The sequence below is a fragment of the Cariama cristata genome, unplaced genomic scaffold (assembly GCF_000690535.1).
Source record: "Cariama cristata isolate BGI_N322 unplaced genomic scaffold, ASM69053v1 scaffold1996, whole genome shotgun sequence".
Classification (NCBI taxonomy): Eukaryota; Metazoa; Chordata; class Aves; order Cariamiformes; family Cariamidae; genus Cariama; species Cariama cristata.
In genome coordinates this window covers 61678-85820 of record NW_009621336.1, presented here as the reverse complement: position 1 = coordinate 85820, position 24143 = coordinate 61678, and the positions used below count along the sequence as shown (strand labels likewise).

The following is a 24143-nucleotide window of genomic DNA, read 5'->3' as shown; positions in this document are numbered from 1 at the left end:
TGCACTTTAATGCAAGTAGGGGCACGATTTTCTCTGCTTCCCTGTGATAAGGTATTACAGACTTATTATTTCTATAGTCCATCACCAAATCTAGCAACTTATTACTCTTATCCTGAAATCGTCTTCTCTTATTAGACAGTTTCTCACAGTGTCTGTGCTGAAGACTTCCATTTCAAACACTGTTGATAGATAATGAGGGGTAGTCTTAGTTTTGCTTAATTATACTTTCAAAAAACAAGCTGACCCAATGTTTAGTATATATGCTGCTCTTGAAATGTTTTTGGAAAGGAGAAAATAATTGTAAATTGTACAGAAAAATGTGTTGAATAAACACCCTCTTCATCTTACAAGGTAAATAATTTAGTTTAAGAAATATCAATTTGTGATTATGAATGTAATCTGGATTTTGTTCACCTTGTGTATAAGGTTTAATAGTTTTTAATGGCAAAATCATGTACATTAGTGCTGGTCTGATGCCTTGGCTATTAGGTTTGGGGAGTTATACAGTGATAGTTCTCTGACAGTTTAATAGTGGGAAGTCAAACTTCCTTAACCGGTCTGCTTTGTCAGGTAAGTGTTACATCAGTGCAAGAATGAGAGAAGTATTGGTAATGTTTTTTGTTGGCAGCAGCCTGGTAATGAGACTAGAAATATTCTTACATCGATTATGACCTTCATGAAAGGAACTGTTGCTTGGATATTCTTCACTTTTTGTCAAAGCAGTCCAGTGATGAATTGAATTTTGTGTACTTAACTGCTCATTAATTTCAAGGAATTCCTATATTGACTGGAGTTACAATTGGGTTCCTCATGCAAAACCGTATTGTTTCTCCTCTGGTTTACCAAAAAATGAAGACATTGAATTTTCTGAAGTGCCATGTCTTTCTTAGGCAAAGCAAACGCTGTTGTATTGGGATCCTAATCCTGGTTATTGCTGAGACAGCCCTGCGGTTTTATGAAATTACTGATCTTATTACAAATTAGATTATTGGTAGTGTGTGTAAAGACATATAAAATTTTCTTATTTCCTGTATTGTTCAGAAATACTTTCAAGATTATGTTAGAGGATGTGAAAAGAAAGAAGTAAACTTTATTGGCCATGGCAGTTTATTTAAAAAGCAAATAAACCCAGTTGTGATTAGAGGTGCTGATGTTGATTAGGTTAATTCCAAAAACTACATGTTTTCATCACTGTTTCATACATGACTTGTTTTCCTTACTGCAAGAGCAAGCCTCCAAGCATGAGGGACTTGGTCTAATGACATGCATGCAAAATTTTTATCAAGTCCTAATTGATAATGAAAACACTGTGCAATGCATTGTGGGTATGGTTTTGGCTTCTTCTTGTTGTTGTGGGGGTTTTTGCTTGAGTTTTTTGGTGGGTGGTTGATTTGGTTTTTGTTGTGTGGGTTTTGGGGAATTTTGGTTTTATTGGATTTTAAAGAAAATGTGACTATAAGGGAAGCTCTGGCAAAATCTTACAAAATTTGTGGAGTGGTTGTGGGTTTGGGTGGGGTTTTGTTTGTTTTGGGTTGGGGTTTTTTAGATGCAGAGAGAATAAAGCTGTACCTAGTGTTTCAGTAACTCAGTTGTGCCAGGTATATTACATGCTTCATAGTAGGGTCTTCACATTTCTTGTGAATCTCTTACTTGGAATAGGAGTTTTTTTTTTTAAAAAATACATTTCACTGTGGTGTCAGAGGCTTCCTCTGATAGTTACTGCTGTGTTATACAAAAGTAGTTTAAATGATGTGGAGGATACCTTTGGTCTTTTCTCATCTGTAATAGCAAAGATGAGAATTCAAGTAATTATCAGAAAGGTGATGTGGTATCGATCTTTGAAGTTTTTCTATATCAGATCAGGTTCAACATGTATAGAATGGTGGGGAAGGAAGATGATTTTATGGGAATTATCATTAAGTTCAGTAACCTTTACTGAACAGTGAAATATTTGTTTCATGAAAGTACTGAATGTTTTGGTATGTGTTTGTTTGTTTTTTTACTGTCTAGTTTCAAGATGGCAGAATTATTTATGGAATGTGAAGAAGAGGAGCTAGAACCATGGCAAAAGAGAGTGAAAGAAGTGGAGGAGGATGATGATGATGATGAGCCAATCTTTGTTGGGGAAATCTCAAGCTCAAAGCCGGCTAGTACATGTAAGATAACATTTTCCATAGTTTAAACCAGATATTTCAAGGTGTAAAACTTTAAACCTGCTTTGAATATATAGAATTTTTAACAATAAGACTTAAGAAATTGTACATCTTAGAGCTGTTCTGTAGGTCTCTGTCATACTGCAAATTGGAATTCTTAAGAAATTCTGTCCTAAAACCCAGATTATGCACAGCTCTGTTCACCTCTAACCTTAAATCTCTGAAGTCACAACAAGGACATTTGAAGGTTTTAGCATCAATAATGTGGTTAAAAATCCAATATATAAAATGCTGAAACCATGCATGCAATCGCTGTCAGTATAGTTGATTTCTAGTTATATATTTGGAAGTGACTCCTTACTAAAGGAATGTGCATGAATTTAAGTCTTGGTGTTACAGTCCCTCTTTTTTCTCTACCCTACACTTTGTGTGTTGGTGAATGGGTGGACATCATTCTGATAAAACCAAGGTAGCTGTCTTAAGTGTCTATAATAAAAGTGCAATCAGGAAAAGTGATTAATGTGAAAACAGTAGAAGCCTCTCTGTTAAGTAAGAGACTTTTATTAATAAATTCATTCATCCCCTGTGAAATAAAGAGTTTTTTTCATCAAGTTCTGTAGTTTTCTCCTAATGCAGGCAGTGCAGGGAGTGAGGTTAGGTGGTTGTGATGACAGCAGATGTGTCAGGATTCCATGTTTGTCCTGTGCTTGGGCTTTGGCAGGTAAGTAAAGGAGAATATTATTTTTGCTACTTAAATTAATTTTCGTAATAAAACTTTTTGATTCCTATGTGCGGCCATCTTGTAGTCAATTGTTAAGAGATTTGACCTAGTGTTTCTCTATCTAGGGAATACACAAGAGCTATATTCTCTGAGGGTTTACTGCTTTCAGTTTCTGCCTCATCTCTGCCATGCTTGTATCCAAGATTTCCATAGCCATTTTCTGAAGGTCTGTAGTTTACAGTGAAGAATCTCAAGACAAAGTGTTAAACTAGGCTCTTTGTCACACTCTGCTGCATGGACTTTGGAGCTATTATTAGCTGTTCAGTCATTTTAGTTCATAATCTTGCATCTGAACTCTATTTTATTTTGTTACTCATTGGGATAGTGAGTCTAGTGCTTCTTACACTAGCTTAAAAATGGGGAAATGATGTTTTAAATATTAAAGAAATACTGAAGCTGATGTTAAAGTTCTCTCACCTCAAAATAGTTCTTCAGAATCTTTTTGAATATTTAAAAAATATTCTAGATCATCTTGAAAATTTGAAGACTATTTTAAAATTACTCTAAGAAATTTTCTGCAGTTAAACTTTTAGGAGGACTGAAAAATACCCTTACTGTTTTCTGGAAGATCCAGAGACGTCTGGATTGCCGTTGCTCATTGGCAGTAGATCATGGCATAGAACAACTGTTAAGGCACTAGGCATACGTTGGAACAACCCATATGCCAAGTTTCATTGCAGTTGTTGTAGTCTCAAGATTTTTTTGTAGTCCTAAAGGACAGAAATACTTCAGGTGAAAACTATAATTTGATATGATTCAGCAACCTCAAGAACTTTGCTAAAAGGTAGAGACTTAAAAACGTATACGTCTTATTCTAGTGCTGTCCATACTTGGTCCTGACACAAGTAAAATCACTTATTGTGTAACTTTTTACTTTATCTCTTTTCCTTCCCTTTCCTCAACTTTTCTCTTTGTAATCTTCTACTTCACTATCAAAAACAGCTATGGAAGAATGACCTCAGTTCTTCTCTGGCTTGTAAGTAGTACTACCTGGCAGTAGTCAGGCTTCAGTTTATTATTGGTGATAGGCAAGGCATAGTGAACTCAACTTTGCTTATCACTGTTGTTTAGTTTTTACCTGAGAAAATCCCTGTCTGATCAGATGAAAAATTAGACGACAAATGGAGACTCGCGTGTAGTTCCTAATTTTTCTGAATGGTATATTTTCTGCAATACATAGCAATTTTTTTAGCCTTCTCCTGACAGTGCAATTATCAGTTTTTACAGACTGGTGTGGAAAACTTGAAGGAAATAGTTAAAAACCCAGCTTTGACCTGCTGGCACAGTGTCATGTACAATAAAGTTCCTCTTCTGAGGTACTGGAGGATTAGTTTGACTGGGATGAAAAGTAATTCACACTTTGTTCCCTTTACCATTTCTTGTAACTTCTTGTTTTTCCTACAGTTACTGCTCATTTTTCTTGCTTCTGTTTTCATAGTGATACAAACCTGTAATTTGTTGCTACTTAAAAATGTTGTTCTGCATGTTAGCTTTCTTATACTTCAGTGCTGTTTTACCTAAACGCGACAAATAACGCTTTGATGGGGGAGGGGAAAGGGTACATCAAGTCTATCATGAATCAATTGAGTCATGTAAATCTGTTTTATGATGTCAAATCGCTGACTTCCTGAAATGTAGATTTTACTGCTTTAAAAAGAACATTTGTATTTTAGGATGTGAATTGTGCGTGCATCAGGCTGTCTGAAGCTGAATATGCTTTGTGAGACCTAACTTTTAGGACAGCTTTTTTTTTTGTAGGTAGATAAAGGCTTTAGTTTCATTTCACCGTGGAATTCAAATGAGAGGTATAGATTTATTAACAAACACAAAAAAGTACGTGTTCAGCTAAATTCTGAATTAAGCTAATCCTTGCTTGTAGTTACTGTTGTGTTGAAATAAAAATAGTATTACTATTACAGGATGAAATTTTGTCATATCTTAAAAAATGCAAACCTGTTTGGATCTGTTGATTGCAGCTGCTTTTTTTATTAGTATGATCTAAATGCAGGTGACAGGTTGAAAGCTGTGATGCTCTGCATTCTACTGCTGTTAGATTTACTTATCAACCTGAGTAGTGTATACTGATGAGCCGTTGCTGGTGGAAACAGCCTTAAGGTTATTAAGCACAATGTGTAGATACTCTAACATCTATTGTTTGAGATTCTGATGTAATTTGACCATGGTTTGAGAAGGTACTTTAAACCTTGTTAGTTAGCTATTGGAGGATCAATCTAATTTCATGTGCATATTTTCATAGGTCTGAGCAAGAAACTTGACAGCAACATTAACGGAATGCAGAATCTAGGGGTAGAAAAATGTTTGTTTGAGTATTTTTGTAACATTCTGGAATGATCAGAAATCCCAGACTGACATAAAAAGTTGGGGAATATTGGTGGCGTTAGTTACGGAGTAAATATCAAATCTGAGAAGTTCCATGTGTTTCTGATGAGCTAGAACTCTGGTCATAGACTACCATACAGGATATGTAAGAAAATGAGTCCTCTGGTAATGCAATTCCAACACAACTCCTTTGATTGCTGGTCTGTTGATTTTTCTTTCACATTGGAAAATGGAGATCATGAAGTCTAAAAACAAGTTTGTAAGTGCTGTATTTTCCTGTAATATGGAAGCAAATTGTGTAGTTACTGGTTTAGAGAAAATGCTTCCTTTAGTGTTTTTTCTAGTATTTGGGGAACTTATTATGTATATGAGAAATGGAAGTGAATAAATACATTACAATCAGCAAAGCGAAATATTTATGAAATGTTCTTTTTTGTTTGTTTGCACTCTTATTTGTGTGTTAATCTATCTCCAAGAAAATAAAAACTGAGATTCTTAGGTGAGCTAGCTTAACCTAAGAGAAGGAGAGTAGAAGAACATACCTTAGTTTGCACAAATGACACTTTGTTTTGCCAGGTATTTATTTTAGAAATAATATAAATAATATTTATAAATCAAATCCTGATTGGCTTAAGCAGTGGATATGAATGCTACTTTTAATTTGAAAAGCAATTAAGCTATTAATTTAACTGCAATTAAGATAAATGTAACTTTTGACAGATATATTGAACAGAGTCAACCTCAGCTCATCACGAAGGGGGATACAGAATGGTGCACCCAGTAGAGGTACTTTATTGTCCTAATATGGTAATTAAAAACAAAAAATCCACAACACTTATGAAACATCTGACTGCAAAATTACGTAAAGATAACTTTGGAATCCTTTGCAACAGGTACAGTTACTACATTCAAGCCTGACAGTCACCATTATGCGACACCTGCCTCCAGCCCCAGTGCCATGCCTGTTTCATCAGTCTTTCAGTCTGTATCCAGACCTACAGCTAGCTCTGTAGCGGTTGTCTATACCAGTGAATGTTTCAGGAACTTCACAAACACTGCAGAGACCAGTTGCTGGATGTGTATCGACACAGCAGATGCCTGGGTCAAGTTCTGGAATATCACAGCCTGTTAGCAGACCTGTAACCATTCCAGTGACAACACAGCCAGTATCAAGAAATATCACGGTTCCTGTGGTGGCTCAACCTGTATCCAGGCCAGTGACTACTGTAACAGCACAGCCTGTAATACTCAATCAGGTAAATTTTTATTCCTTTAAACTGTAAAATACTCAGGTGCAGTTACTTTTGAATAAATTAATGAGGAACATACTGACTCAGTCTAGTAATTTGAAGACCTGGACTAGCATTATATAAACTGTAAAGATTCTAGTACTATAAGCTTGCACTGGGGAATTAAAAATATATTTGAAAATACTGATTTGCAAGACTCAGAGATAATAACTTTAGTAACAGTGGAATTACATTAAATGAAAATCTTAGACATAATAGTAATCAGTACTGTTTAGGTTATTTTGTTTATGTTGTGTGGAAAAGTGATGGAAATTCTCATTCTTTCAGTTTTGCAGATTTCTCTGCTCAGAGATAGATCCTCCATATTGATAAATTAATTTCATTTTTAAATAGCTTGCCTGTGGTGTTTAAAGTAACTTTGTGGTTTTCCCACCTGATTTTTACAGTGCCTGTCTTGGGATTTTTGCTTTTTAAGTGAATGCTGTAGTGATAGCTCCGTAGGTGGTTTTGCTTTTTGGTTCACATGGCAGTTGTAGTGAAACAGTAGTATGGCAAGGAGTACTTAAGCAACCAAAAGTTGCAGGGGCAGTAGATGAAATAATTTGGTAACATAGTTGTTTTGTTTGAAAAGCCCAAGGGAATTAGGCACATGGATCATGTACTGTAGATCTTCCTGGATTGCCACAGAACTTCAGAATGATAACTTTAGGGAGTCAGGTTAGGTGCTGTTTTTATTGCCTTAGCTGTTGGATGTTTGTGAGAGAGAAGGGATGAAGATTAAAATTTTGTATTCGTGTGGGGTAAACTATGATGTGATACCTTTACTGAAAATAATTTAAGCTGGAACTGTTTAGACAGTGTGCCTGTAATATTAGCTACTATTGGCAGGTTAGAATGAAGCCTGACAGTACGCATAATCTTTGCTGTCCATGCAAATATACACACCTGTGGTTGTCCCCGCTGTCATTCTTTTAGTATAAATAAAAATCATGCAGCCTAATGTATTCTGCATTTGCTGAATCAGTCAGCAATCAGTCTGAATGAACATAGTTAATAATACCATTAAAACATGAGAATTGGGTGATGTTCTTGAGACTTGTGACTAAATCATTGCTGATGGGGTTGGTATTTTAAGAAAAACAATGCAATGTAATCATTGCCTATCAACTGGCAGATTTGTTGGGAAAGAACTCATCCTTTCCAATTTTGAGTCTTCAGCAGTTGATAGTTTGTAGAAAGAAATTGTGCACATGTCTAGTGAATTGGGTTAGCTAAATCAGTCTGTCACTATCTAAGAAGGCCTAAGAAATGATAAAAGTCTGGATGTCAGTAGGATATCTAGATTGCCTCTGGAGTCCTCTTAAATTTGTCTTTATAAAACAGGACAGATTAATACAGAAAGGGCTGCTACTTCATGTGATGTATACACATATTTCAAATCTGTGAATTTTATTTTTCTAAATACTTACTTATGACATAGTATGCTTTGTTAAATCCTTCAAAGGAGTGCTAGGATGTCTTGCAGAATCTTTATTGCAAAAGAAAGTCTACTCCTTTACTTCTTGCACATACATGCTCATGTTTTTGTTCTAATAGATAAAGCTGCTAGTGGCCTTTACATTGTTTTTATTAGAAAACTTTAGAGTAAACAGACCTGGAAAGCTGAACTTCTCTGAAAGGTATATGTAAGCTGGGCATAACTCATCAAGACAGTGATTTCCTTTAAAAACACTATGCACATCGCACTTCTTTTTGTCAGAGTTCTTACTCATTCCTTGAGTTTACTTTCAACAGGAATGTCTTCAGATAAGAATTTAGTTAAGTTTTATAGTCTACTTTTTGCCAAAATCTACAGGTGGTTGTTGTTCCCTGGCAGAGTAGAGAAATACCTGTTTGAAGTTGCAGACTGAAATATGACTTTCAAGGTACATGGCATAGAAAAGGATCTCTAACCAAGTATTAGGCAGTTCTGTCTATTCCAAGTTAGACTGACGTGCTTTAGAAAGTAATGCATCCTTTTGTGTAATATCTAGTGCATACGTATTCTGTGATCTCTTTAAACTTCCACTGTTGAAATGATCATATGTTATATGGTTTCTTTACAGTGTTGACATTTTGATCATGGTTTTCATGAACTCTTAATTTTTTTGAGTTATCCGAAATGTAACGTCCTATTCTTGGATGTTAAGAAATTCGTGAGTACCTTTAGGAAGATTTTTCTGGGTTTTTTTTCCTTGCTTAAGACATGCTGACAGTGAATCTTCCCTCTCTTCAACTTAACTTTTCTAGATTCAGAATTGCATTTCCAATTTCAGCCTTATCTAGAATAATTTGTTTTCTTGTTTTTTGTGTTGTTCCTGCCACTTGATTATGTTATACTTTTTATAGGCAAAGAGGCTTGTGTTTGGTGTGTTTTTTCTTTTAGGGAGGTACTATAGTTCAGCTTCTTGACCAAAGTTCTGTGATTTTTAATATCACTCCTGCCACATTATGCCATTTGCTGTTCTTAGTGTCATATGTATACTACATGTATTTTGGTTCAAGTCCTTGGTTTGAATTGTCTTCATTCTAGAGCTCCTTAGGTTTTTTGTTTTTTTTTTTTCCATTTATCTAGTCTTTATTTCACTTTGGGCCGTTGTTGTGTATTGATGATTTTCTGCCTTGGGCTTTCTGTGTCATTTTCATTCACACATTTTCTGTTTCTTTTTAACTTGATTCTTCCTAAGTGGTAAGGGCTTCAAGTAAGTTTTTCTGGGAAGTGTCTGACATTTGGATCTTCAACTTCGAGATGTTGAAACTTTGAAATTAAAATATTGTGATGTAAAGATGATTGTGAGATATGACTAGACACTGTGGCTGACCTTGTTTTAGCTGAACATCCTTCAGAGTGCCCTTGCATTCCTAATATGCTGCAATATTTTTTTAATGTCAGGATGTCAAAGTTGTTTTTCTATGGGAACTGATTGCTTTTGATCACCAGGTGGGTTGAAACACTTGTTTCCTCAATTTCATAACATGTAGGTCTATAATATAACTTTTATCAATGTTTGGTATTCCAGTTTTAGCATTGAAATACCCCTTTCCAATCACAGGCTTGATTAATGGACTTCCTGTAAAAGTTTTAGTTTTTGTGTTCTTGTTACTGCAGTACACGAATGCAGTTCCAGGAATTCTGAGCTCAATTTGGCTTCAGTCATACTGTTTACAGCAATTGTAATTCAGTCAGAGCTGCTGTTGTATATCATAGCGTAGGGCTATCTTCTTCTTCAAGAAAAATTTCATCTTACTGGTGAATATTTTCTGTAATTCAGCACTCGGAATGCTCTCCAATAAGCCCCAGCCAATTCTGTTCATATCTTTCCCCTACTTAATAGACAGTTTCCTCTATCTGAGTGTGATTCAGGGTCCAGTTGTTCCTAGTTAATTTTGGGAGAGCGAAGGTCCAATAACATGTATTGTAATTTCTCTGTGTGGATGCGATTACCAATTATCATGTTGGTTTCCACAGTTAGAAAATTGAGGATGCACAGTATGAAACCATTATTTTCACTGGTCTGTTGGAAAACTGAGAGTAGTGGTAGAGTATTTTTCTTTTGAGCCCTAGGAACTTATAAAGGTGTTCGGTTTTATCTTTCTGCACGTGACAGTACCTGTACATATTAGTAGGATTTTTTTTATGATGTGGTAAAGCTGTTTTGTTTTTTGTTTTATTTTGGTTTTTTTCCTTTAAAATGTTTCTGCTTTCTAAAGCATGGGCAGATACAGGGTTTTTCTGTATGTGAAATGGCAGAGCCAAATTGCATGAAAAGAATAATTGTAAACAGAAAAGGAATTTTTGAAAATTAAGACTCTGAATTGCCAGGATGTCTGTATTTACTTTTTTGCTCACCAGTTATGTTTAGTATATTCTAGGGAGATGTACGCCTGCCATCAAAATACCCAGGCTATTATTTTGAAGAAAGTTAAAATGTTAGCAGCATGTAAAAACAAATCAACCACAGAGTAGTAACAAAAGCAGATTTTGTGTGTAGCTATTGTATTGGCCGTATTTCAAATGTAGGTGGTGTGCATAGTCCTCCATGTTAAGCCTACCCCAGGCTTACCACCTGAGCATTAGTGGTGCTTCAAGTGGGGCTTGCAGGCTAAGCTGCTTTGCTTGTAATTTCACTGGGTAGTCTGAAACCCTTGTGGCTACAGTTACACCTGCTCTGTTGTGACTGCAGCTCATGTAGCTGTTACTTACAACAATAGAGCAGGGAAATTTAGTAACTATTTCCACAACTGCTCTTGAACACTTATGTTTAGTTTGGCCAGATTAGATTAGGTCACTCACTGGAAGAAAGCGTGGCTCTTATCATTAAGGTCCTGCAGGGTCTTCATTTAAGAGATGTACAACAAAAAGCAGGATGGGGAGAAATGTTTTCGTTCAAATCTTTTCTGGTACTTGTGTGATAATTGTGCACTTCTTTAGACTTCTTTCCATCAAGTTTAATCAACTTGGTGGTAGTTTAAAATGTAACTTCCACGGGGATGTTTTTAAATAAGTAGCAGAATTGTGAATGGGAAGCATTTTGTGAGATTGATCTTTACAGCAAAATATTTTGACCTTTGTCTTGTGGATACATGGATGACAAAGTCTGTGTATGTGTATTGGATGATCTTTTAGTTTTTTTAGGAAAATGGAGCTGCTTTTGTCAAGTTTTTTGTTTCACAGTACATCTTCATGAAGTGTAACCAACTGAATTATTTAGGGGTAGAAAGATCAAATGCCAGTATTTTGCCATTCATATGTTAATGTTGAATTAAACCTAGCTCTATTACAAGGTTTTTCTTAAGTCCGTATTGCTATTGCTGAAAATATTTCATGTTTCAGATTGATTGTGTTAGGATGAATGGCCTATTAAGATGTGAGCAGCACTGATGAATCTTGGAAAGTGTTCCTCTCCTACCTCGCCCCCTAACCTTGAATATCTGTAAAGAGAACTAAATTTCATATTTCTTTTCCCTCCAAATGTTACCTATTGAGTTATCAGCAAGGGTGTTTAGCTCCAACATTGAAAACTGGTAAAACTAAGAAATGTGGACTGTTTTATTTTTTAGGTTATATGTAGTGCTGAAGGGCAGACCTTTTAAATCGAAAGGTATGAGGATACCTGTACTTGGAGATGCTCAAAATTTAATGTAACAAGGCGCTGAGGAACATGAACCAACTTTTAGTTTAGCTGTGTTTTGGAAATAAGGTTTGATTATATTTCCAGAAGTCCTTATGAAATTACTTTACATAAAAGAAAAAACCCTTGAGTGATAGTATGAATGAGTGCCATTCCCAGTCAACATGCTATAGATATACTTTTACTTTCATTAAAGCTTGACTAGTTAGTAGAATTTGATTTGTTTAATATCATCTTGCTTTAAGCTTCTGCTTGTTGCGAGTTTGTGCTACTTTTTGAGTTCCGTTTTCTGATCTTTTAAAATGAAGCTAGCTGTTATACAAGAGTAACAGGCAAATGCCTGAGTTTGGGTTGAAGGAAGAAAGTATGAGTTTTTTGAAAAACAATTCAAGTATAATTTGAAATATCAGACTTTTGAACAAAAGCAGTTACAATTAGCAATTCAAACAGGTTTAGTAGTATTTTATAAAATACTGAGATGGGAGTTGCAAACTTATTAAAATGTCAAAATAAACTATTTTGGGGAGATTGTAAAGTTGATTTACAGCTGAGTACTTATGATTGCTTAAAAGTACTCATATGTTTTTAAGATGAACCCTTTGAAGCCTGCAAGTAAAAAAATGTTAAACCTCAAATTTCTTTTCCCTCTCAAAAATATCTTATTAGGATTATATTATGGATTCTCCACCAGCTGCACCAGATAATACATCTGGTATACTGTTTGGTGTGAGACACAACTCGGGAGTTCCACAGTACCAGACTGGGCCAGCAGTGAATGTAACAGGTGGGTATATCTGTAGTAGTCCATAAGAGAAAGAAACAGCCTAATGTCATTTAACTGTAGTGCAGATCTTTGAGTTATAACTTTAAATAGGATTTCTAGAACATAGTATAGCTACTTTTTTCTTCCCCTGTACATAACACTGTATAATGTTTAATGAAAAAAACTTTGGAGCCCTGTGTTCTGAGACATTGCTTTTCAGCATATTAGACTGACTGTAATATTAACTGATGTCTTCTTATAATGCTCATTTAGAAAAAAAAAAAGACCTGCCAGATCCACTGTAATTTTTTTGACTGATAAAGGCTCATTTTCCATATATCCAGCACTCTTTGACTAGCATGCATAGGAATGGCTGTTAGCAAGAGAGAGGCTGTGAACAGTACCAGAACTTTCTGAATCTGCTGAGTGGATTCCTTGTGATGAGGATCTTGGTTTCTTGACTGCTATATGTAGGAGTTGGAGTAGATAGGATCAAAATGATCCTGTCTGAAAAAGAGGCAAAAGGAAAGAGTACTTAGTTTGACAACGAAGTGGTGTGGTTTTTTTTTTTTCAACTAGTTAAATTGTGTTTCAACTGAAGCTCTTTAACCTACTCAAAACCAAACAAAAACACACCTTTTTTTTTTGTCAGAGCAGATGAAGTAGATTTGAAGCATGCAGTGTATTGAGTCTTAAAGAGGCTATAACTTGGAACTTTCCTTCTCTTTTGTGAAGGACTGTACGTTTATAATAACTGACCAGAATCCTGTCATTCAGTCTATAAGTTACAGATGACAATCACTTCTCATTCTTTCATGAGGTAACAGGTTATGTACCATGAATGGCCTAACTGGTCATACTAACAAGCCGTGTAGAACAAGAGTGATTGTTTATTCAGCTTGATGTGATGATTTTGCATCTCTTGTTCAGGCATTCACTCCAGATACTTATGAGTGAAGGCTTGGTAGTGTATTTCCTTGCAGGTGTCCAACTACTCTGTGATCTCATTCTTGTCTTACTGGGTTAAATAGCTTTTTGTAAAGTAAGCAAAGGTTTTATTTCTTGCGAATGGGTCAGTATTTCAGCCCTTGTTCTCCAAAGAACAGGTATTAAAGTTTAATTGTGGGTTGTTTGTTTGTTTGTTAATTTAGGAGACCTGCTTACATGTTTAAAAATTGCTTGTATTAGTTGTCAAGAAAAATTAAGTACTTAAAAGCATCAAGGATTATAATTCAGAGTGTCTTAAATATACTTGGTCTATGTCTATTTCTGTAAGATGGTTATAGGATTTAGAAAGTAAAAGGAAAGGTTTATAATTGTGAATTGAAACATGACTATCTTTATGACACAGAAGGCAAATTTAAGATCCATTTCACTTCACAACAAGGAGGTGTCTGCATATTGTGGTTTGGCTTGCATGGTGAGGTCACATAATGCACTTATGTTTATGTTGTTCGTATGTACTGATGCCTACTTGCCTGTGTTGGTGCTACGCTTCCTCTAATGTGTAGCACTGTGGGCACAAGACATTGTGGAATACAGTATTTAAAAGCAGAATCCTTTTGGAAACTGACCTCTGGTACTCTGCAGGACGATTTAACTTCTGTACATGGATCATTAAAGAAATGTTTTAGCTCAATATAGCATAAATATTTATTTCTGAGGTCTAAGCAGGGAAATGACAAGCTGCTAAAGGACACTAATTTTGTTGGGCTGCTAAATAGATAGTGATGTTAGGTTAAACATCGGTAGGTTAGCATTGGTAACTCTTGTCTGCAGGTTGGATGGGTGCTGGGGATGTATGTAAAACTGTAGCTTGCTTTGTGAGAGTATTTTGAGGTCATTCTCCCACAAACTTTACCTACTTGGAGGAACCAGAAAATGCCATAACCGATAGAAGAACTGTTCTTTGGTATTTAGGAGCTGACTAACTGTATACGTGCATTCATAGCACTAGATTAATGGGAGATGTTGGTGAGGGACAATGCACTAGAGGCCTGAAACAATTTGGCTTTCATGTTCCTATTCTGTTAATTTGATCTGACTGTTACCACAGTACCTTTGATGCTTTTATTCCAGGTTACCATTTCTATTGTCTTTTGCCATGGTTCATAAAATAAGGCCCAGCCAGCCCAGATACATGTAACTGCATTAAGGATTTTACAGTAGTGGTATAGTGTGTGTTTAGAAACCTGTCAGCAAGGTGATACTGCATCTGGTATACTTTGTAGCAATCTGCAAACTGCTCCTTCTTGCAGTTATTTTAGATATTGTACACTGTGTGTGTGACTATAGCCAACTGTTTCCTAATAGCTACAAAATATGTACAAAAGTATTTACTAATAGCATGAAGTGGAAGTAATAGACTCCTGAGCAGCCTGAAAACTGAACAAGAATTGTTTGGCTGCTTCTTTTCTCTGCTGTATTGAGCATCTGGAGTCCCTGGCAGTTTCAGCTGTGTGGTCTGCTGGGTAGAGGGTTGGACACATTAATCTGGAACATGGGCGATCCAAGGAATTCTTGTGTCCACGCACCAGCTGAGAAGGGCACTTGGATGAAAAGAGGAATCGATCTGACTTATACCAGCTAGATATAATATAATACTTGGAATTAGTGTGATTATTTTTCAAAATAGGCTTAAATTTTTTTTAAATGAACAAACAACAGAATTCAAGTGCAACCCTGTATATATTCACCTAGTATTATTATAATTCTTCTGAAAGTGGGAATTTATTATGTCAGTTGTATAAACAGTTAAGAATGCTCACCTCTATAAAAATAGCCTTCAGATTTTGTGACAGATGTGTCAAGCTTTTTTAATCGAAATATTACCAATTTTGTTAATATGTAAAAATAGTCCTTTTTTCCAAATCAAGTTTTCCGCAGTAAAATAAAATACTAAAGGTTCTTGTAAAATCAGTCAGATCTTCTTCCCTGGCCCTCATTACACAGGTACACACAATTAAATATATATCAGAGGTTCTTGTTGTAGGTTGATGGCCTGATGCTCTAATAGTCTCAGTCGTACAGAAGAATGCTGAAGTCATACCAGCTGTATGAAAGCCTTTGCTGTTCAAGACACATACGTCAGTGTAGCCAGCTCATATACCTAACAGTGCAAGTACAAGTAAATTAAAAAACCCTAGGAAGTAGTATTATCTAATTTAATAACCTGTTTATTCTGTGAATGTGTTAATTACCTTAGGCAAACAATGCATAGAGTGAGACATTTGAGCTTAATATGTTCATTTATGTCAGAAAGAAGGAAAGGTGTGCTACAGAGTAGAATGTTAGGATGATTAAATACATATATAACAAGTGAATTATGTTTTCCTGTATGTGACGCGTAGTGTGATAAATTCTCCAAGATGCTCAAATACCAGCATTCCCTGCTGGGAGTCTTAGCCTCCGTGGATTGCACGGGGATACTATCCAGACTGTTTGCTAGATGCGTTTACTCAGTCGTAACTATCTACAACTTGGTGGGAGAGGGTTGGTTTGCTTCTCAGAAGTTTGAATAATTTTGTGACACAAGTTATCGCTGCTTGTTGAGAAGACTTTTGAAGATACTAATTCAGTTTCTTGTTACACCCAAAGAAAACATTGGAGCAGCTAGACCATTGGGAGGGGAATGTATGAGAATATCCCTAGTTCAGATCATTGTGTCTGGAACTGAAGTCTGGTCCTTATTGTTGTTTATGATAGTCTTAAGGCTGTTTGCAGTCTGTGATTGTGAGAGATTTACAAGGCCTGTGCTGGCAGACTTCTTGGTCTGTAGCAGTGCTCTTTCAGGTCTATTTGAGGACTGACCTCTGTATTGAGATTGCATCATCAAGGGTAATCTTACAGTGACAGAGGTATGGGTTCCAGCACAAGATGAAGCCAAGTATTGATGGGCATGTTAATCAGGCACTGAACCTCTGAATTTCTGAGTTATTTTTTTAGTGATTCTCTCTTTTTGGAAGCGATACTGCAAACCATAAGTGAATCAGCTCTTCTTTGAGAAGAGAGCAAATGGGTGTGCTGTGATTGGTCATTAGAAGTTACAACACTGTTTTGATTTTGCATACAAACTGAAGTCTTAAATGTTTTACAGAGTTAAATAACAAACTAAACCAGCATTAACATAGGGCCAGGAAAAAGGAGAGATCTTCTTTGTCAGAAGGGCAGAGGTTCCTCCAAATAATGTGCATTGCAGAAACCAGCTGCTTAGATTAACTTTATCACTGTGAATTCACCTTGTGTCGGATTAGTGTGGGTCAAGATGTAAAAAGTAAGCCAAATAAATTCAGAGGATCATAGTATGATTTACTGAGTTTCAGGGACAGGTCTGTATGTCTTTGCATTTACCCATTCCTTCTCCATTTGCCTTAGAATATTCAGTCTGAGTTGGATATTGTTTTCTTAACTTCTGTATGGCTCATTATTAATCCATCTTAACTGCTTTATGTAGACCTGTCCATCCTTTCAAGTGTAGGCATCACTAATGTGTTCATAATATACTATGGAAAAAAACCTGAGGTTCTTTAATTTAAACCACTGTAGGTCTGAATGAGAGTGGTTTTGTATCTAAGCGTCCTGCAACTTCAGAAGGCAACAGTGTAACTCCAAAAAAGGCCAAGCCTAATGAGGTTGGTGCTGGAAGCAATTCAGCTGTTTCACCTACAGTTAACTCTCCAACAGTAACACCATCACAAAATGTATCTTCAAAAGGTAGGGTAGATTAAATGGTCTAGCCGTCAGTCCATGCATCTGTTTCATGGAAAAAGCTAGCACTCTTGTAATGTTTAAGTTGATGGGTACTATTAATGCTATTAAGGCAATGTAAATAAGTAACTCTGTTCTTATGCCTTAAAATAAGAGAAACCTTTCTATGCAAGGATTTACATACCTTTACAAGTTAACACATCCTAGGTTATTACCTACTCAAATTTTAGACTTTTATTGTTTAGTAGGTATGTTTGAATTCTGTAAAGCAATGATTAGTTAAGTTGTTCAGTGGCTGTGAAAACAGATGATCAAAATAAATACCCCTGACCTCATACTCGTAGTTCAGATTTTTTATGTCAAAGAACTGAATAGAGAGTTCAAATTTTAGAAAACAACCAACCGGAAAATAAAGATTGAAAGAATTCTGTGACTACTGAATTTACCAACTAATTCTGATTAGATAAAAAGAAGAAAAAAAGAAATTGATTGTGCGAATGTCAGGCAAGGCAGCAAGGACTCAGACTGTGGAATATCCATCCTTGGAGATAGTCAGAAGTTGACTGGACATGGCTCTGAGCATCTTGGTAAGGTCGGATTTGTGTTGAGTGGGAGGTTGGACAAAAATACCTCCACAGGTCCAACCTAAATTATTCTGTGATTCTGTACTTTGACTAACTATTGCAAAGTGTGTTTTGCAGTTCCCCCCTTTCTTTTACAGCAGTGTTTTTGGTACTGTTTAAAATAGTAGTGGGAAGGGAGGAGAGAGGGATTTAAGTTTCAAAGAGAGAATGTTCTTTGAAAGACCTTTCTCTCCTTCCCCCCCCCTACAAGGAGAGATAGTCTGGCTGTTTCAGCATATTAATAATTAGGTGCATTTTCCTCCTGAACCAAAAGGTGCTTTCCAGCTGATTGCAATAGATGAGCATTTATTCTTGACTTTGAGATATTTCCAACCACATACTCTTTCCTATAGTGTTAAAATGAGAAGCTACCTACAGAGTGATTCTGTTGTTTGGAATCATTTCATATTTGGTTTTTTTGCATGTCTTGTTTGCAGCTGGTTTGCTGTCAGACTCTTCCCCAGCAATCAGAAAGAAGTGGCTATAACATGGAATATTGCAGCAAAAAATTTTCCACCCCCCTGTGTTCAGTAAAACAGTTACTGTGCTGCAGCTGATAATATACAAAAGATAACTGGAGGATCTTACTAAATGCAGTAGCAAATAAGTAGATCATATTCACTGAGAACCTTATTTTTATGCGTTTGTCTAAGCTGTCCCATGCTAGCATAGCAGTTTCTAATCTGTCACAGAATCCAGCACTGAAGCACCACAGAACACGAGATCTTGCTGCAGAACCTGTTTTCTTCCAACTCGGCTTGCATTTAGCTGTGACATGTCAAAATGTTTTACAAAGCATAATAGTGAAGACTTGCAGCACTGTTTTGTGGTACATCCCTTGCATGGCCATCCACTGATGTGAAGGACTTTCTGTTTAACAGCATTGCTAAGAATCATAAATATCTTCAAGGAAAAATAATGTTTGATCCATAGTCCTCATGGACTATGCAAGACTATTTTGTGAAAAAAATGTATAACACTGTTGTATTGTCATCTCTTAAATCATACAATTACTCATTCCCTTGTTATAAGGTGGATGTATTTGTGTGTTTATTTTTACTACATTTTTTTCATAGCCCTGGCAGGGTACAGTTTACTCTACAGTTGAGAAGTTACTTGAAACTCTTCTTGTGTTTAACCTCTTCTGAACTATTTACTCAGCATGGAGTCCTCCAGATCTGTGGATGACTTGAGAATGCGGGAGAGCTTAATCGGGAAAAGTAGCTCTTAATCTAATGTGTTTTGGCAGTTTGGAGAAAACTAGAAGCCTGTGTTTATTCATTAAAATTTAAGCTAATGCAAAGCTTTTTTGGTTTTGTTTTTGCTCAAAAGGTATTAATCATTTTATGTTGATAAGGGAGATACTATTTCCTATCATTACTGGGGGTGATTATTTAGAAGATTTATCCTCCAGGTTCTCCAAATACACCTTTACTCAACAGGAATGATGCATCTGAATAGGCCTAGGTTCCAACAACTGTCCAGAGAGAAATATTCTCATCACTGAGAACCAGATGGTGAAATTCTGTCCTAAAACCAGTTATCTGAACACAATGGTGATGATGATCAGGTCATGGCATAAAAAAAGTTTTACATGTTCATCTGAGAAGTAAAGTTCTTAAAAATATAAAAAAATCTAACCTACCCAGGGAGTTGGGGGGTAGTGGTGTGCAGAATTAATGCTCTGTCTCTATCATGCTAGCTTCACTCCCTTGCATTTTTTCCTTATTTGTTGCTGAGATTTTGTAAGTTGTTTATGGGTCTATCAAACAGAACAAACTCAAAGCCAGTTGAGTAAAAAAGGAAGGGTACTTAAAAGATGGTTGTAAAACCTTGCTTATGGATACTACAGCTACATCAATTGTCATAGCTTTCATTTGAAACAGCAGATTTTGCTAGAATAATTAATAATAATAAATAGAGTATTCTGCTTGTGAATTCTGAATCTTAATGTATTTTAAATTTTACAGGTACAAATGCTGCACCAAGCACCATTAAAAATGGAGGACCTTTTCCACGAGCTTGTCCGAAGTGCAATATTCATTTCAATCTTATGGATCCTCTAAAAAATCATATGAAGGTAGAATTTTTTGGGGCTGATAAACATTATATCAAACTTAATGTGGGCTTCTGTTTGGTTATGAAAGTGTGCTGTGTTTTGATATGAATATTGTCTAGCTTCTGGCTATAATCAAACACAGCCCAAATGCTCAATGTCTTGCAACCATGGAGAGGAAGGATGGAGTAGGGGAGCTCTAAATCTTGCCACTTTTGGCCTTATTTTTCCAATGAATTGAGGCATACTTGCTGTCTCTGTATGACTTCTCTCTGCCACAGCCATAACTTCTTGAACAATTGGCCCAATTCAGGTGAATTTGATGAAGGTAAGTGCATATGGTAATAGGCAGCCAGTTGACCCACATCTGTGTTAGATTGCTACTGAGACAAAGATGACAATGTAAACTTACCTTTTTATCTTGATGCATCACTTAGTAGCTAAAAAAGTTGTTAAGCTGAGGGGAAAAAATTAATTTGTAGTTCATACTTAAAAACTGTGAGAAACAAAGCTTTCAGAAACTAAGTGTCACTTAGTCTGCTTATGAAACTACTTGTTATTGTTTCTAGAAACATTGTTTCCCAGAAAATATTTATTATTTGGCAAACATTTGTGCTTTTCTCAGGCATATGTATTCCATTTTAGGGGTCAGAGAAATGGCTTTGCACTTTATATACAATGTGAATAACCCCTGCAAAAAGCAATATGAACTACCGTGTGATAGAAGTCTGTGAGGCTCCAAGTTACTGTTAACGTGGATCATTCTGATTTACTGGGCTTAGGATACCCTAAATGGTAGCTACTGTCCTGTTCAGCTTCAAAACACAGTTAAGAAACATAACAGTGAAAAAAAAAAATCAAGGATTTTCTTTCTGTCATCATTATTTGTGGAAAATAGCTTTTGCAGTGAGTACATCAACCAAATGAAAGAACCATTAAAGAAGTGGGTTTACTTAGTATTATTTAATTAAATTTTTATTTAAGGTATATGGGGTAAATCTACTGTGTAAGTGTAACTCGGTATGAAATGAACTCTGTACTAGGAGGCATATGGAAATTAGTCCTGCACAATAAGAACCATTATTCAGCAGGGGAAAAGATCCGTCCTCTGAAACATTCTAATTTTGTTCACTGTTGGAAACTTCATAGCATCTTCTATATGAAGTACTTCATACTTTTTAAGCATTAAGTTTCATAGTATAGCTATTGTTTAAGCATTTATTATGTACACTTTGACATAAAGAAGCCTGAACAATGTGTGTTGTGACTTAGATTTTCTGAATTTTTCAGTAATGCTGGAAAGACCTTTTGCAGGTTTCAACATATGTCCTCTCCAAAGAAATAAAATATAAAACTTTCCATTAAGTTCTCAGTAAACTTATGCTAGTCAGCAAAATACTTGCATAAAAGCTGCTTTTCTCTTTCTCGTTACTAAATTTAAATGAAGCAGACATTTTTCTAATGAGTAAGGCAACAGTGGTATTCTGATTTCTACCTTAAATTTATCTTGTATGAACCTATCAGAATAATCCCTTTTCAGTTTTTATAATATATAGTGTTTTATTACTGAAACACTACTTAAAGATTAGTTGCTGTTCAAAATCTATACGTGAATATGAATAAAGCCGGTGTGTCAAGAGAATTGAGCTTTGCATCTAATTCTAGTTAGTGAGTGGCTTCAGTTTTTAAAATGCTGTTGTCATCGATGCAGTTTGGTAAGAGACACTGATGTCCTGATTCTCCTCCTCCTTTCCATCCAGTATTGTTGTCCAGATATGGTAAATAACTTTTTCCTGGGAATGACCACAACGGAATGTTCAAGCACAACAAGCAAGACTGCTGAATCTGAGAAAGGAAAGTTGATCATGTTAGTTAATGACTTTTATTATGGGAAACATGAAGGTGACACCCAGCAAGTACAACAGGAGCAGAAGACTCATACGACATTTAAGTGCTTCAGTTGTCTGAAAGTTCTTAAAAATAACATAAGGTATTTGGACTCGCTTCCTTAATTGTTTGTTAATCACTTACAGCCCATAGCATTTAGTCTTATGCATTAAAAATTTGTCTGTCTGGAATAGAAATTTTTTTCATATTGAAAACTGATAATACTGTGTGACTGAACAGAAATTGAATTAATTTTTAGTATGCATGTATGGCCATGACTTAAACTTTTTAAAGATTAGAGTGCAAATTTTAACGGTGTCTAACAAACAGTAGTGTTTTAATGAGAGCAGTTGTAGGACTTTGGGGTTAGAAAGGGCAACACAAAGTATTTTACAATTTGCCATTTGGATTGATGGTGATAGCAGTAGATGTGAGTGTTAATTCCTTTAGGGATGCAGAATGACTAATAGTTGGTGGTTTATTTCGCTAACATTTGTTATTTTGATGGAATAATTTTACTTCCAAATGCTGCAAAAAACTTCAGTAAGCTGTTTTAATAGGTAGACGAATTTGTCTCATTGTTCTCTTGGAAGCTAAGGTCATTGAACTTTTTTACGTGCATTCTTCAAGGGAAGCTGAAGTAGCAGAATGTAAAACTGAAAAATGGACTATTCCTTCAAAGGGCACAGTCTGCAAATTAAAATGAACAGGTTTATGCTAACATTGGACCCGTATTATTGAACAAAACAAGTTACATGTGATTACAAATGTTACATTTGCTATTAGTCATTAGGTATGTGTAAATCCTAAGTAAAAGTGCCAGTAATTTGTCTTAAGCAGCTTGGAAAGGTTGTGTGTTAGACTTGAAAAGAGTTTACTCTTGTGATTTTATAGTTCCTGTTAATTATGGCATTTCTTCGCTTGCAATTTTATCTTTTTAAGAGCAATAAACAATATGTGATGTGGGCCAAGAGGTTTTTCTTCTAGTTTTGTATGCCTAATACTTTTCAAATACGACTTTTTTGCAGTATCATGAAAAGTAGTCCACAGAAAGAATAATTAAGATACTGAGTTCATCTAAAAAAATATTTTTCAGGCACTGTTTTCTACTCAGCATTATGTTGTAAACTATCGGTGCTGTGGTGCCTATGTGTTCCACAGCAAGTCATTAAAAATGAGCATGTAATTTTTTCTTTGAATTTCTCTAGAGTCAGCTTTAAGCCATATTAATTTTTACTGTAACTTTGTATCTATATTCCATAGTTCTATAACCTCAGAATTTTTATTCCAAGGTATATTGTATACCTTTAACCATTTAGAGTGGAGAAAATAAATACATGGTACCTTTCTACTTCTAGTGGAAGTTTTCTGGACCTTAATTCAGGAAAGCACAAAGTGATTCATCAGGGTAATCCCCTGCTTTCTTTAAAAGAGCTGTGGTTGAACACACCATTGAAATAATGTTCTGTTAAGGTAATATGCAGTACTAGTGTCAATTCCTTTCTTCTGCTTAGGTAGCGGGATATCTTCAGTTAGCTTTTTTTTTTCCTTTTTTCTTTTTTAAGCATCTGCATGATTATAGAAGCTTGAGCTGAAGAGACTATTCTCTTTGCTCATTTGTTTTTTCCAATTCCAAGGTCACCACTTTGAGGACTACATTCCTTTTGTGAGTGTGACCTACATTTAATAGTTCCTCTGGCTGTAATGAAATAAAGCACATTCAAAATAGAGCAGGTTCTGAAGTTTAACAGTAGTGGGTTGTGCAACTAACCTGTCCTTGTGCTGCTCCATCAGTAATTGTGGCCTGCCAATGTTGTCATGGTTGCCTAGACTTTTCAATCAGAATAGGTTCCTAGTACAGATAGGTGGACATATTAATGAGGAAAAGGTGGTAATTTGAAGTAGTAACGTACCGCCAAGTTTCTTGTACTCTTTTGACTGTCAGCTGCATGGTGGCATTCTTTGATAACTGTCCTTAATAATTCAACTTCATTCCTCTGTGCTTTATACAAAGAATGCTCCTGGAATCCTGCCAGTTTTGGATAGCGGTGGTTTCAGATAAAGCTTTAATGTCCTAATTGCAGGTACTTTCTTGCTACTTAATAGTTTTCAGCAGAGATAAAGTTATACTTGTTTCAGAATGTGGCTTTGAGACTCTGGTAGTGGTGAAGTGTGAACAGCTGACATGTTTTGTTGTTGTTGCCTTTGCTAATTTCCCTTTATTTCAAGGCAAGAAGTTTATCTAAGCAAACATGAAAAATGCAATAGATTGCTTAGTCTTAGAACATGTTTCAGATATGTTCCACGTTCCTTACAACAGTCAAGATTTCTTTTTAAGCTTTGAAAGATGATTTCTGGCATAGTCAGCTTGCTTAACTTTGTTGCCTTTTTAGGTTTTTTGGGGTTTTTTTT

At 35.7% G+C, this 24143-nt stretch overlaps 1 protein-coding gene across 1 annotated transcript in view; it reads left to right on the top strand.

Moving 5' to 3' along the window:
- Positions 1–2017: 2017 nt before the first annotated feature.
- The window catches only part of LOC104163027 (zinc finger protein 280D-like), a 47911-nt gene continuing 25785 nt past the window's right edge, over positions 2018–24143 (top strand). The window contains 8 exon segments of the mRNA XM_009701905.1: positions 2018–2156; positions 5995–6060; positions 6168–6288; positions 6290–6530; positions 12362–12479; positions 17004–17171; positions 19759–19868; positions 21605–21834. Of these exon segments, the coding sequence (XP_009700207.1) occupies positions 2018–2156; positions 5995–6060; positions 6168–6288; positions 6290–6530; positions 12362–12479; positions 17004–17171; positions 19759–19868; positions 21605–21834 (1193 nt within the window).